Source organism: Filicampus tigris, chromosome 3 (genome assembly GCF_054856515.1).
Source record: "Filicampus tigris isolate MCC_2025a chromosome 3, RoL_Ftig_1.0, whole genome shotgun sequence".
NCBI lineage: Eukaryota > Metazoa > Chordata > Actinopteri > Syngnathiformes > Syngnathidae > Filicampus > Filicampus tigris.
In genome coordinates this window covers 21,890,151-21,904,799 of record NC_141219.1, presented here as the reverse complement: position 1 = coordinate 21,904,799, position 14,649 = coordinate 21,890,151, and the positions used below count along the sequence as shown (strand labels likewise).

General features: G+C 41.5%; 1 protein-coding gene across 8 annotated transcripts in view; it reads right to left on the bottom strand.

The window, feature by feature from the left end:
• Positions 1–1,407: 1,407 nt before the first annotated feature.
• The window catches only part of baz2ba (bromodomain adjacent to zinc finger domain, 2Ba), a 110,985-nt gene continuing 97,743 nt past the window's right edge, over positions 1,408–14,649 (bottom strand). For 5 of the 8 annotated variants that reach the window (XM_086025625.1, XM_086025624.1, XM_086025627.1 and 2 more), the window contains 14 exons: positions 14,321–14,395; positions 13,998–14,229; positions 13,859–13,921; positions 13,435–13,579; positions 11,963–12,756; positions 10,675–10,930; positions 9,870–10,025; positions 9,045–9,205; positions 7,585–7,919; positions 5,908–6,043; positions 5,549–5,695; positions 4,808–5,109; positions 3,155–3,298; positions 1,408–2,802 (listed from right to left, as the gene is read on the bottom strand). In XM_086025625.1, the coding sequence (XP_085881751.1) occupies positions 2,646–2,802; positions 3,155–3,298; positions 4,808–5,109; positions 5,549–5,695; positions 5,908–6,043; positions 7,585–7,919; positions 9,045–9,205; positions 9,870–10,025; positions 10,675–10,930; positions 11,963–12,756; positions 13,435–13,579; positions 13,859–13,921; positions 13,998–14,229; positions 14,321–14,395 (3,103 nt within the window). In that variant the 3' untranslated portion in view covers positions 1,408–2,645. The remainder of the gene's footprint in view (positions 2,803–3,154; positions 3,299–4,807; positions 5,110–5,548; positions 5,696–5,907; positions 6,044–7,584; positions 7,920–9,044; positions 9,206–9,869; positions 10,026–10,674; positions 10,931–11,962; positions 12,757–13,434; positions 13,580–13,858; positions 13,922–13,997; positions 14,230–14,320; positions 14,396–14,649) is intronic. The other 3 variants (XM_086025630.1, XM_086025632.1, XM_086025631.1) reach the window with 1 other exon arrangement.

The window sequence follows — 14,649 nt, the reverse complement described above, 5'->3', positions numbered from 1 at the left end:
GCAGCCCTGATTTGTTTTTAACGCCCTCATCCATCAAACGAATAAAGAATGGTAGAATGACTAAAATGTTGGTGGTATTTATAAAATGATGTTAATGTATTGATTAAAGCAAACATATCAAGTTGCCCACCAATGTATATCCAATCAATTCCCACCAGATAGGGGTGATCACCAAACTTTTAGAAGCTGAAAACAAATTCTTGGTTACTGATAATTGCAGAGCTCTACACCAGTTCAATACAGGTTTTAAATAATCCATAATCTATACCGTTTATCCTCACAAGGGTCGCGGGGAGTGCTGGAGCCTATCCCAGCAGTCTTCGGGCAGTAGGCGGGGAACACCCTGAATTGGTTGCCAGCCAATCGCAGGGCACAGAGAGACAAACAAACATCCGCAATCACAACTCACAATCACACCTAGGGGCAATTTAGAGTGTCAAATTAAGCTACCAAGCATGTTTTTGGAATATGGGAGGAAATCGGAGTACCCGGAGAAAACCCACGCACGCACGGGGAGAACATGGTTCTCGGGATCGAACCCACGACCTCTGAACTGTGAGGCGGACGTGCTAACCAGTGGTCCAGCATGCCGCCTCTTAAATAATACCTTTGCTTAAATTACATTTAATGTTATGATTTAAATCCTGTATATTGGTTTTATGTGAAGACACTGATAAATGATTTCTCACAATTAGGAAACATATCAAAATACATTTTATTTCGGCGTATAAATCTCGGCAAATGTACACATTTTCAAATGATAATTTCGACAATATTCCTAGGAAAATCACAATGTCCAATCACCGGTAAGCTATTTTTAGGACAGGCCCGCAGGCTCCTCCTGTCGTTCTAAGAGTTACCTGCTGTCTGCAGGCACCACATAGATGACTCGATTAGTTGTTACTGTTGTACTAACAGTAACAGTAGTTTTAGTAGACTAGTATTCATATAGTCTAACCAGGGTGTCGGAACTTATTTTTGTGGTGGGCCACATGATGGCGTCCCTAGAGGGCCATTATGACTGTTAACGCATGTACTGTAAACAATCACATATACACAGCAAATTGATGCACAACTTGGGTTTTGAAATCTGAAGCCATGGAGTAACTGCTCAACTATTTTTCAATGTAGTTAAAAGGGGGGATTGGAATTAAAAATGCTTGCAATATTTCTTATCTTGGTGTTGTTAAAAGTGAAGACAATTTGCAAGAAACATGACATCGATGCGCATGATTTCCCTCCATGGGCCACATACAGTGTTGGGTGCCACATCTGGGCCCCCCATGCCTTGAATTTTGACACTTGTGGTCTATCTAGTGTTTGCTTTCTTCTTCGCAGCCACACTGTTTGCTTGTAGAAAGAAATTATGAGCAGGAAAATATTACGCAAAGAAAACCAGTTGAAGAGTTTTACGTTGAAAAACATCCTTTTAATAGGTCCGTGCCACACACTAGTGAAAAATAAAGCTCCTACAAAAGAATGATACTTTTATTCCACATTATCTTAAATAAAGTAACTTCAAGTACTTTTTGACTTGGTACAAAAAAATCTAGCTGCCTCCATCAGGCCACAACACACAGCAAGGTTCAACACAGTGGTTACAAATGGCCTTTAGGTCCTCTGGCAGATGGTGAGGAAATGTGTCACGCAAGCATTGCTCAATGCTTGTTCCTTGTTTTCTTTTCAACGGTGAGGAATGATGTCTGTGTCATTGTCCAACTTTGGAGGCCTTGTTGGATTGAAATCATAGTTTAAAAAAAATGTCATAAACACAAACAAAAAAACAACATCCCCTACATGCCCCTGTTGGAAGGGTAGGCACTACCAAGATTAAGGATACCACAGTGTTTGCAGAGGATATGTATATACTGTACAAACAATATTTATCAGGTTTTCATCACGTTCACTAAAATAGAATGCTACAATCATTCTAAGGCATAAACAATATCTTAATATTCTTAAACCATTTGTACACGTCATTTCAAACAAGACAAAATATTGACATTAATAAACAGTATATACACAAGAATCACGATTTTAGCTGTCCCTCTCTGCTGTTCCAGTGAATAAATGCAGTTTGAACAAATGGAGACAGTCCTCTGACGCCCAACGCACTGAACAGTGTAAACAGCTTTTTTTTCTTGGCTTTGTTTGATATTTGGGTGGAAAAAAAAAAATCAGAAGACAGACACATTCCTTTTTCGATTCAAAGCAGTTACGTCGAGTCTTCCTTTTCATAGAAAATGAAGTGGACCTTTGATTCATAAATAATTATTACAAAATTAAATACATTCACTATAATACGATTAAATAACAAAAAAAAAATATTTACAGGTAGTGGAAAGTATTCGAGCGCAGACACATCAGTGAGGATTCATTCAGTGCAGTGTTCTGACACAGGGAGTGGTATTGCACTACAGTACCCCATTTCTCTGGGAGTCTTTGGGGTTTTGGGTCCCTGTTGTAATAAATCCAGCGCAGTTCGTGTAACAACTCGGATTTCAAGGTGGCATCGATCTCTCCTGCTGGCAAAGCCACATTCTACTCCAAGAATGAAATTAAAACCTGGTGCCCCGATATGAAAAGTAGAATGCGTTTAATTGAGGATGAGGACAATGTTGTTGTTGTTGTTGTTTTCTTTTAACTTAGTTTGTTTGTTTCAGAAGCTCAGTCCAGCGCTTCTCAAAGAATTTCCTCATGTTATGACCAGCTCGACCAATGTCGGAATTGTCCTCATTGAACTTTTCGCAGTTGTCAAACACCAAATTGACATCAATGATGAAAGTCTCCAGGTTTTGATACCTACAATAAGACAAGCACAGAACAGTATGAGGCAAGGGGAAAACACAGAACAAATTGGGGAATTAAATTTCTGTTGAATGTTGATGCTAAACTGATATGCCGAAATTTTTAAAATGCGAGAAATACTGTACAGCGAGAAATGTCCTGGATTTTCCGAGCATTTCAATGGTTTGAATCAGTTGAAAATGCGAAGAGTGGAAGGACAAAAAAGTGGGCAGAATAAAAAAAAAAAAAAGATAAAAAAATACCTATAGTACAAAATAAGACGCGAGAATAATCTAGTTATAGGTACTGTTGAATAATGTGTAGACAATGCAGGAAAACAATTGTGCTAAGAGACGGTGGAACTCACTGGCTGCTCACAAGCTTCTCACGTATGGTGGAGAAATCCATGGGCTTTTTGATGACCTTCTTATAACCAGGGACTGACTTGAGGTTGACAGGCGTGAGGAAAGGCCAGGCGTCCTGATGTCGCTCCAGTTCAGCAAGGAGAACCCTGGTCAACACACACTTTATTACAAAGATGCTACATTTCTATGCCATTGGAGTTTCAGTTTAGGCTATGGACTCTCTGCTGGACATTTGTGTCCATCTCACTTCCTTTTTATTAAAAAACAAACACATTAGCTGTGTTAGAGCAAATTAAATATATCATAATCAATCATTTAATTTGCAGTCTGTTCTGAAAACACTTCACTAGTGAGACATTACATTTGTTTGTTGCTACTCTAAAATGAAATTACGTCCGCTTACTAGAGGTTCCCTTTAAAAATGTAAAACTCCCAAACTAAGAGCCTTCACCCAACAATTGGACAACTTTAACCAACTTGACAGTGCTGAAGCAAGACTGATCCCTAGAGGTTGACATAGGGTCCAGGAACTGCAGCTTTTAGCTTTCCATGCAGCTCTATCAATCAAACTTAAATTGAAATGAAACATATTTGAATGTATGTTTGTGTATTGTTTACTGTGTTTATCCTGATAACTTTGCATTGATGGATCTGCTTCTCCATGGTAATAGTCATTTTCCTGGTCATGTTTATGACATAACAGTGTAAATATATGTTTCAAACAAATACCCTTGTGCCTGAACGTCGGACAAGTTCAAAATGAGATTTTTCCAGCCGAAGTATAAAAACAGATGCACGATAGAAATTGTGAAACACAAATGTTTTGAAAAGGACAAATTAATAGGCTCAAATTTAACTTTAATGTTAAAAGTAAATTAAACTTTAATGTCATGAATTGAGTCTCACCTGAAATTCGAGCTATGGGGCGGATATTTTGCACTTCAAAAAACTCAACATCTTCTTACTTTTTGTAGCCTCTTCATATTTCAAGACTGATTTAATGCTTTTTTTTTTTTTTGTCGAAACCCCCTCTAAGTAATCCACATTTTTGACGTGGTGCCCCTCGACGAGCAGGTATTCCTCCCAATCGATATTAAATATCTACACTTTTACGAGTGACCCCCAGTTTCGCGACATTAGCATTAGGCTACAGGGCTGATTTAAATACAAGGTGTAACTCTTTTTTCATGTTTAGTTTGACACTAAACTTCAGCTGGGGGTAGTAATAAACAGCTGAAGCATCTTTAAAGAATTGTTCGTTGCTCTGCCAAACTTATGTCAGCTGAGTTGAGCTCACTGCTACAATTGGAAAAAAAATAAAAATGGCCGGGCTTTTATCTCGAAAACCCTATAAGTCACATCACTCATATTTCAAGGCACCAGCGTAGTGAGATTATACAAAATTGTCATTTTTAAGGTTGTTTCCAAACTGTGCATTGGGCGAACAAATTACAATTTCTAGGGTTCAAAAATATAATAAAAAGGATATTTTATAATCATAAGACTTTATGGAAGAGCAGCAGTAATAAACAAAAGAAATCTTGAAAATTCAAAGACCAAATTCGGCAAAAAAACAAGCTGAAAGTGTAGCAAAAACCGAACAAAGACTGAGGGTGTCAGGAATGAAGACTAGTAGCAATAATAAAAGTCCGTACCTGCATAAACCCAAGTCCCTGTTGTTGTCTCGAGCAGTCTTTGCTCTTTTGACACACACGGGAGTCTCCTGAGTTGCTCCCGGCAGAGCAGTTAAGCCGTCCTCACTTTTCCTATTGCGGCTGTTGTCTTTTGCGCTTTTCTTGGGCGTGCTGCCGGCGCTGGCCGGGTCGTCCTCAGACACGTCCCCGTTTCCGGCGTGCTTCCCGTTCTTCTTGGCCTCGCCGCCTTTCTTGCCTGCTCCCACGCTGGACGCTACTGGTTTGCATGGAGGTTTCTTGTTTTTGGGCGTTGGACCACTTGCCTGGATAGAGTAAGACGCAACAACTTTATCGAGATTCCGTGCCATCCGGACTGAACCACAGCACAATACAGCATGACATTTCTGCACACTAGTGGGACAACTTTGGCATTCTAGTTGGACAACTACATTTTACTAGTGAAGCAAAACTGTTGACCATTTGAGGTCTGTGCACTATAAGTATTATTAGGCGGTATATGTTAACTTGTTAATTGTTATATTATATATATATACATACATATAATATACCCAGCTTGAGGTTAGACTAGTAGGCCGAAAGTGGCATGAGCAGTGGAAACGACAAAAAGACGCAGTTTTTCTACTAGTGAGCTGAATTGTGATGCAGGTGAAGACAAAAAGATGCAGTTTTTCTACTAGTGAGCTGAATTGTGATGCAGGTGAAGACAAATACAAGGGCTGCATTAGAGAGGGCGGATGATACCTTAGTTATGCAGGCCGGGCAGTACCAGTCTCCCTCAGGGATGCTGGTAATTTTGGGTTTGTGACAGTAAGTGTGGCAGCCTTTGTCGCAGCCGTCACATAGTAGCAAGAGGTCCTCATTGTCTCCCTTCCTGCACATCTGACAGTACTGAACAACAAGTGAATTCGTGAAAAGCAAATACACACTTTTTGGATTGGTTTATGTGCTTTGTCATTGCGGTACATTATAATTGTACTCTAGTCTTTATTGGCTGCATTGCCGCTAGCAAAAAGTAGGAAAGACACATACAAATACTACATTTTTCAGGTATCTGTACTTGTACTTGTACTTGAGTACAGAATGTGAGTACTTCTGCTTACCACTTTCATGATGGAGCGCTCCCAGGCAATGGACTTCTGTAGCTGCTGGATACACATGGCTAACTGGGCGGCACTGCGCACTTCAGTCAGGGCCTTCCTCCACACCTTCATACCATGGGCCACTTCCTCCTCGCCACTGTTACCAGAGAATAAGCAATGGCAACAATGAGAAACGCCACACAAATACTTTGCATAATAAATATGGGCATATACAAGAACAGTGCAAAATATCAGTTCAATCCAGGCACCAACAAGACAGAAGCGCTCCAGCTGGACAAGCATTAACATTGTGGGAGTGTGCGACACCGGGAAGAGGTTACACTGACTTTTTCACGTCAAGGGACAATCATGCAGAAAAGAGTGAACGGGTAAAACCTGCGTAAGTGTATGCGGGAGAGTAGTAGACCAAAGCCAAAGTTACTGATGCACAACACCATGCAGATGACTGTAGAAAACACACAATGCCTTCACAGGAAATACCACTCCCCCTCGGGAAAAAAATGCACAAAATTAATGAAGAAAAGAAAAGTGACAAGCCACCATCAAACGTCTGCTGTGAAAGCATCCAAGACTGTGAGGGGCCGTCAAGGACATCGCTCAGCATTACCTCTCAAACACGTGGCTGAAACACTCTCATGACCACTACTGAAATGTATATTTCAGTATGTTATATGAGTGTATTTGTGTGAGAGAATTTCAGTGTTTCAATAGCATGAATGTACATAAGTGCTTCAGTAGTGTGTATAAAAGCCTTGTAGTTTGCTGTGAGTGAACACCTTTGTGTGTGAGAATGTTTCAGCTGTGTGTATGAGAAGTTTTGAGTGTTGTGCATAAGAGTGGGTTTTTTTATTGCGTGAGAGTGGTGTAGTAGTCTTTGTGAGCGGAAAAATATTCAGAGCGTGTGAGACTCGAGTCTCATTAGTGTGGTGAAAGTGATTGGAAAAATCAGTAGTGCGTGTGAGCGTTGCAACCGAGAGTGTTTTTCTTGTGTATGTTAGCGAATTAAAATTTTGTGTATGAGAGCATTTCGGTTGAGTATGTGTGACAACATTCCTAGTACTGTGTGTGAGGGCTTTTGAGTCGTGTGAGCCCTTGAGTGTATGAGAGCAGTTTAGTAGCCTGAGTGGGGAAAAAACTGAAGCATTTGAGAGCATCTCAGTAGTGTCGAGAGCTTCAGTAGGAGTGTGTATGGTAGCATTTTAGTAGCATGTGCACAAAAAAAATTCTGTAGTGCATGAGAGCCTTTCAATAGTACATGAAAGCTTTTCAGTAGTGTGTTTGGAGTGTTTCAGTAGTGTGAATGAGAGTATTTTAGTAATGAGCGAAAACATTTTAGCGAGTGTGAGCATTTCAGTTTCAGGTATGAGCGGGGAAAAAAATCTGTACTATGCGTGACAGCATTTCATTAGCGCATGTGAGGTATTCAGTGGTGTGTATTAGATCTTAGAATTGTATGAGTCCATTTTTTAAATGAATGTGTATGAGCGTATTTCAGTAGTGTCCATGGGAGTGTTTCACGTGTGTGTGAGGCAGTAATGAATGCCATATCCCAGACGGCCCCTCCTCCCATACCCTAAACTTTGGAATCATATGAGAAAGCACACACAGACAGGGGAGAGGGTCTTAACGTGAGAGCGGGGGGGGGGGGGGAGCTTTTCGGTTGGAGAGATGACCTACCCTTCCCTGTCAGCACTAGCGGATGGTGCGGGGGCAGGGACAGTGACCGTACCCACATTATCCAGCCTGATCTGAATGGTGGTACCTAAGGGGCTCCTCAGGTACCTTCTCTCGATGTTGCGCTCCAGATTGGCCAGACGGGTCACTGCTATGTCCAGAGGGTTGTCTGGGTGACGCATCACCCCGCCCTTCTCCCCCCGCTCCTCGGGATGATCCTTGCCGTCCTTGTCTCCCCCGTTTGACGATGAGGACGCGGGGCCCGATCTGGTGGGGGGCTTGTGCTCGTAATACACCAGATCTTCCCGCTCGGACTGAGGATCAGGATGGGTCCAGCCCTGGGGGAGGATATCACGACGCTCGCTACTGAGTATTAAAGACACCTGGTCACAGCACAAGTCACACTTTTTTCATAGTTTGGCTGGCCTGTGACTTAGTCCGGCAGTAATAATGCATTTTATTTGGAACACACTTTGTTTCAACTATCTCAAAGTGCTACAGAGTCAAAGATGTTTAAAAAGGTGCAACTTGTACAGCATCGCTGCCCTGTGAAAAACAAGTCCATTTTTTTCATTTTTTAAAAATGTTAATGTTTATGAGGTTTTATTTTTAAAAAATGACAAAAGTAGACATACGTGTTTTTTCACATGACAGTGAAGATATATTATAATTAGAGCTTGGTCTGGCACCCAAAATCCCCGTTCTCTAGGGCGCGTTCGGAAATTCACTCTCGCGCGTGCACTACTCTTGAGTGTGTTTGTGTTCGGTGAAACAGATCGCGCTCCTCTCCCATTAATTTTCAAACACAGTCAATGTTACATCCCCACGCTGAATAACCCAACGTCACACTTGAACAACGCTCTTGAGTTTCCCAACGGGCGAAGTGGCAGTGCGCGCTCAGAATATATTTCCCAACTCACCGCAAACGAAATTCGTTCACAAGGATTTGTGGGAGTCCCAGCTCTACTGTTGCTGGCCTCGGTTTTTGTCAAATAAAGCTCCCCAAAAAATGCAACTTATACTCCAGAGTGACTTATGTTTTTAAAGTCTTGATGCATTTTTTGACAAATGCGACTCCGGAGTGACTAGTCCAAAAAATATAGTAAAACACGTTAAAATGTGAAACTTGCCCTATTAAAATGTGATATTCTTCACGTTGTCAACCCTATCACCTAGAAACATGAAACTTGTCTCATGAAAACCTGATAGTTGTCATGTTTTATCGTAATGATGTGCTAAATATCACATCAAGACGTAAAACATTACAACGTGAACTTCATCCAGTTAAGTGATCTTGAACTTGTTTTTCTGGTGTGGCAGCAAACACGGTAAGTTGTCATGTTTAAACAGGTAAGCTCGACTTCCGGTTCAGGTCACTGGCGGTGTCCTTTGTGTGTCTTATCATCTGAAACTTATTATGTTGAAACATGATGCTGAGCTTTTACATTTCCATCGCTACATACCTTGACCTGCAGGCTGGCAGCTGTAACCTTCCTTTCGAGTTCCTCCACCTGCTGAAGCACGGCAATGTCCATTTCCATGGCCTGCTCCTCCACACACCAGCCTCGTACCGACTCCACGCTGACCTGGCTCTCCTCTAGCTCCCGCAGCTCGATCATGGCCACTGGATGGATGATGTCATACGCAGACGGCGATCATAAACTTCCTGTTTATTTTTACAGCACTTGTATGACTCTAGTTAGTTGTCCAAAGGTTTATAATTACCATAACATCCGTTTTCATTAGAAGTTAACTTTGAGCTAGCAGACCTTGGTTATTATATGAATTGGTTGAAAATGTTGCTATTTAAATATAGTGGTGCCTCGAGACCCGTGTACAATTCACTCAAATATCTCAAATCATCCTCACTGAAATGAATAGAATGGCCATTAAGCCATTCCAGCCTCCCAAAGCACCCACAGACCTGTGCAAATGTGTTTTTAAAATTGAACTACATAAAAACCTAAGGTAATGTCATAATTAAATATCAGGGAAAATAATTAAGATGCTCATTTTGGTGTGTGCAATTCTTGGTCACTTGGGGGCAGTATGATGGACAATCGGATATATTGTACTTGAACTCAGCTTCTCTTGGCTTTTCAGTAAAGCAGTATTATCGGTTGCTCTTGACAGAAGTTGAAGAATATATACCAAACTGCCTTCCAAAAAAGTCGGGTCACTCATATCCCAGCGCAATGTTTAATTCTCTTTTGTTGTATTTGTAATGCCCACGAATGCTTTAAGCACACTTCAGAGGGGTGTTCAATGAACTGTTTTGCAGCACTTACCATCCTTGTGTTTAATGCAGACTTGTGGGATGATCTCGATATATTTTTGCACCTGCCTCTGGAGGCCTTTCTCCCTGATACCTCGGCTGTGGAGCGCAACGACAAGCGCCCGAAGCTCCTCGATGTCAGATATACGCCACCAACCAGTTAACATGTCTGAAGGACATCAAGACAAGCTGTGTGTAAGTAAGAACATGTTTACCACGCATCACATTCAACTGCATATACTTTACAGAAAATCATTTGTTTGTATGACTGCAGTTTTTCATGCAGCAACCCCGCGAGAAAATTATTACTTATTCCAAGGATTTCCTATGGTGAGAATCCACACATAGTTATGAAGTAAGAAATGATCCAAATCAGTGTTTTCATAATTGGTCACAATCAGACAAATCCAATTTAACGCATTAAGATGCTTCAATCTCAATCAGTTTGGGTTGTTGCAATCTGTTATGTTTATGTAGGATCTTATGTTCTCTTTCCTTGGATAAAGCTGTTGATGATACTATGCTTGAATGCAGAGATGGGGACCAAAGTCATTGCAAATTGGCCAGTTGGTCATTATATGCCCTCATTGGTCTTCCCTCTTTATGAAGATGATATGATATACTGTAGTCAAGAGTGCATTCATAAGGTGACTTGTGACTTTAATTATGACTTGAGATAACCTGTGACTTGACTTCCCCAAGACAAGATGACTTGGTACTTGTACATGTGACTTGATCTCCGCCATTCATCAGATTTCACAGGTCAATGGAGGTCTTTGTTAATATTTTTATTCCGATATACCGGTAGTCATTCTTACCCTCTGGGATAGGCCGGGGTGTGTTGTGGTCAAGAGATTTTGGAATCTCCACGGCAGGAGGAGAGGGCATGGATGAACTTTTCTCAATGCGAGGTAGAGGTGATTCACTCTTACTGGACACACTAGCTGCCGTGTTGCCCTCCACAGAGTGAGCCAACATGGGACTGGGGCTGCTGCACAGAGGTAAGCCGGGACTAATCATGCCACTCGACCAGCTCCCCAAAGATACTCCTAGTAATGAAACGCCAGACTTTGCCTAAGAAAAAAAAAAAACAGGAGGATTGTGGATTAGAGCCACACACAAAGAAAGTTCAAGTAAATCCTTACATCTTCTTTTTGTCTTGATTATCACCAATCTTCACTTTTATAAATACTGATTTATGACCATACATTCCTGTTTCCAACTTTGAAACTTGCCGGACTTTTGCGACCCGATTCTTAGGCATTGCTGCCATCCAGAGGTTTGCACAGCACACAGCGCCTGTAGTGATTTTTGATGTGTCCCACCAAAGGTCGCCACGGCCTCTCAATACAGTTTATTGAACAATATTTTCGCCATGATATAATGGTATTATTTTATGCTTGCAAGTATTTTTGTGTTAAAAATATAATTACAATGTGCTTAAAAGGTTTCTGATAATAAGTTTAAATGTGTGTCGGAGATATGCTTCTGGTAAGTGAAAACACTTATTTTTTGCTCTACTTGCATGGAATCTAAATAGTTTAGTCAAGATTACACGAAAATATATTTTCAGTTCACCCAACTACATTTAAAGTGAATTCAGAGATTTGTTCCTCAATGCATTACACATGTACTATACAAGGTAAATGCTACGACATGTGTGGTATTCAATATTCAATTCCTGATTTTTTTGGGAGGCATGGCTAAAAAGCGGCCCAGTGGCTCCCTGCGGCATCAGGCATGAGTACCACCACCATCACCACTGCCACTATAAGAAGCTGGGCGCCTTTGTTCGCATCTGTGGTTATCGGGTGCACGTGTAACATGCATTTGGCCGGCAAGCAAAGCCTACATCCTGAAAATACATTTCCCCTTTTAATAATTCAAATTAGGCTGGGTTGCTAACGACGCACTTCTACACTATGTTGTGTCAAATTTTGTGTCAAAGACATTTTCACTTTACAAGCACTTTTAACTTTTAAAAGCCAAACTTCAATTTTGTAAAATGATTTATTTCAGTTTATTCCTCTAAATTCCAGTGGACATTTTGCAACCCTACTCTTTTAAGCAGCCATGTTTCCATGTGCCTGTGGCTAGCAGCCTCACCTGAAGTGCCGAGAGAGGATAGGTGAGGAGGCTGGCCGGGTGGTGCGGGCTGACCGAGGCTGACGCCGCAGAAGGAGTGAGAGGGAGCGCAGGTGACGCTGGAGGAGATCTGGGCTTGCTGGGTGTGGAGGACGCCTGGGGAGTGACATCAAGTGCCCCGGGAGGGGTCGTCGTGAGGGACGAAAGGTCGCAGGGGTTGCGAGGGAGCAAGCTGAACCAGTGTCCGCTCCTCTCAGTCAGAACCCGAAGCAGCTGGTCGTTGGGCTGGAGGGAGAGTTGTTGGGATGGAGTTGGGGAAGAGGCCGCAGGAGTGTTCCCCGGGCTTTCACGCAGGGGCGGCATGCACCGGGCGGATGGGGAGGTCGAGATCGGGCCGGGGACATTTGAAGTGTCATGACCGACAATCACTGCGGTTTTTGCCGCTGCCGGCTCGGCTGTATTGCGAGAGGGGGAGTATGACGTCGCGGTAGTTTTGGCAATAGGAGAACACGTACGGTTGGCATTCTGTCCACCGTGAGGGCTCCCTAGGTCCTCCGCCTTCAACGTTTCTCTGGGAGCGTCTGGACAAATTTGAGATACATAGCCTTGTTGTTGTTGGTAGAAGGTGGTTGGAGAGTCCTTCCTCTCTTCGTGCTCATTCTCCTCTTCCTTCTTTTGTTGCAAGCCATGGGGGAGGCCGGAATGTGAGGCGGGTTTGTCCTTCTCCAGTTCAATCTCCTGAGGTTCATCTTTGACCTTGACTTCCTCTGCTGCTCTTCTACGCCTCTGTCGCTCCTCCTCTAGTTCCTCTGGAGCTGCATGCAGATAACATTTTTTTTGTTTTTTTACACCAGTTAACAAGTTTCTGCCAGTAAAAAAACAAATCAAAAACTAGGAAAGGTTAAAAAAAAAAAAGCTAAATTATGGTTCTGAGATACAGTATCTTTGAATAATGAGATACTAAGTCATAATTATGAGGTATCGTGATATAGAACAAAACCAAGAACAAAATTTGGGCTTGGGTTATGCGTCGATGTTGCTGTGATCCGCAGGAATGTTAAAAGTGACCTTTATGTAGGTATTGTGGAATTGTATGACTAACAGTGGTAAAATAATCTGAATTGAAATAAATTTTCTAATTGTTTTGGTGTACCTAGCGTATGTATCTTTTTTTGTAACTGGTGGAAAAGAACGAAGGTACTGAGAATACACAAAAGTCTATTTTATGGTTGTTTTCCAACCTGCACATTGTGCAAAAAAATTATTTTAAAGGTTAAAAATAAAAAAATACACTACCAGTAAGACCTGAAAATGTATTTACGCAGTTAAAGAAACAAAAAAACAACTCTTGAACTCATGACAAACAATGTTTGTATGAGCATAAAAACATACAGAAAAATGACTATAAACAAGCAGAAATGGTAGTAAAATCTGCCGAGACTGTGCGAGAAGTGTCATCAGGCCAACACTGTCTCTTGGTGTACTGCAATTACCTTCTCCACTCTCCATGGCTTCAATGAAGACCCCTCCACAGTGGGGAAGTACCCAGTATCGACGGCGGTAACGATCTTGGCCGTACATCATAGAGCGCAGGGAGTGAGAGATTTCAAACAGCTTTCTTCTAGTCTGGTGATGTTGCTGCAGTTGGACAGAGCATTCACTGTTGTCTTTTGGCATAACTTCCTCAATATTTGTTTTGCAAATTAACCATGTAAGGAAACAGGACTTGAGTCATTATGTCATGTTCATGATAATTTATGTCATGTTCATGATAAATCAACCAAATCATTTCTAATTAGCAAGAAGCTGTGTCAGAGAATAGAACTTCATAACTTCATATTACATTTATCATATTAAAAACCAACATATAATTTCCATTTACCAATGAAGGCAGGAAATAAATAAAAGTAACAATACCTTAGCTAACTTCTCTATCTGCTTTTCTAGCTCCTCCACACTAGTGGCTTGGTCAACTTCATCCTGCCACAGCAGAAGACCATTCCACAGTTTTTTTCCAGTTATTGATGCATCTATAAATGTATTTTGTGTTTTTTACCTCATCATATGTTTCCACTTTTTTAACCTTCTTAAGGTCATCTTCATCCTCATCTTCATCGTCGTCAGCCGGATCGTCACTGTCATCGTCGTCGTCGTCGTCGTCGTCACTGTCACCACCAAGTTTTCTCTTGCGCTTGACAGCTGAAGACGGTGTACAGAGAGACTGGTTCTCTTCCACACCCATGCTAGCTTCCCTCTTCCCAGTGCGTTTGGCATAAATGGTTCTCAATCTGGATTGGAAAAAAGATTTTGAGGGTTATGTTGCTATAGTCACAAAACATTGTTGTGTAAAACCAAACTGATATATACATTGTGACTTACTTCTTAAGTTTGCCCTCCATGATAATTTTATCTTTCCTCATGTTTGCCATCTGATCCAGGTTCTTATCAATTTCACTGTAAGAAAGGGTGCAATAGATCCATTGGTTGATTTTGTAAACAGTACACACACTGCTCGCACAAAGTTCAATAGGCTTTCTCTAACAAGGAGCTGAAGAGCAAACTATGCAATTTATAACTGTCAAGAATGTTCACTCCTATACCTTTCTTCTTACAATCTATCTGTATCTCTGTTGCAACAAGTGGCCACTGAGCGGTTTGTCATCAGCGGTTTGCAACAGAGACATCCTTGTAAATGTTTATGGCTCAAA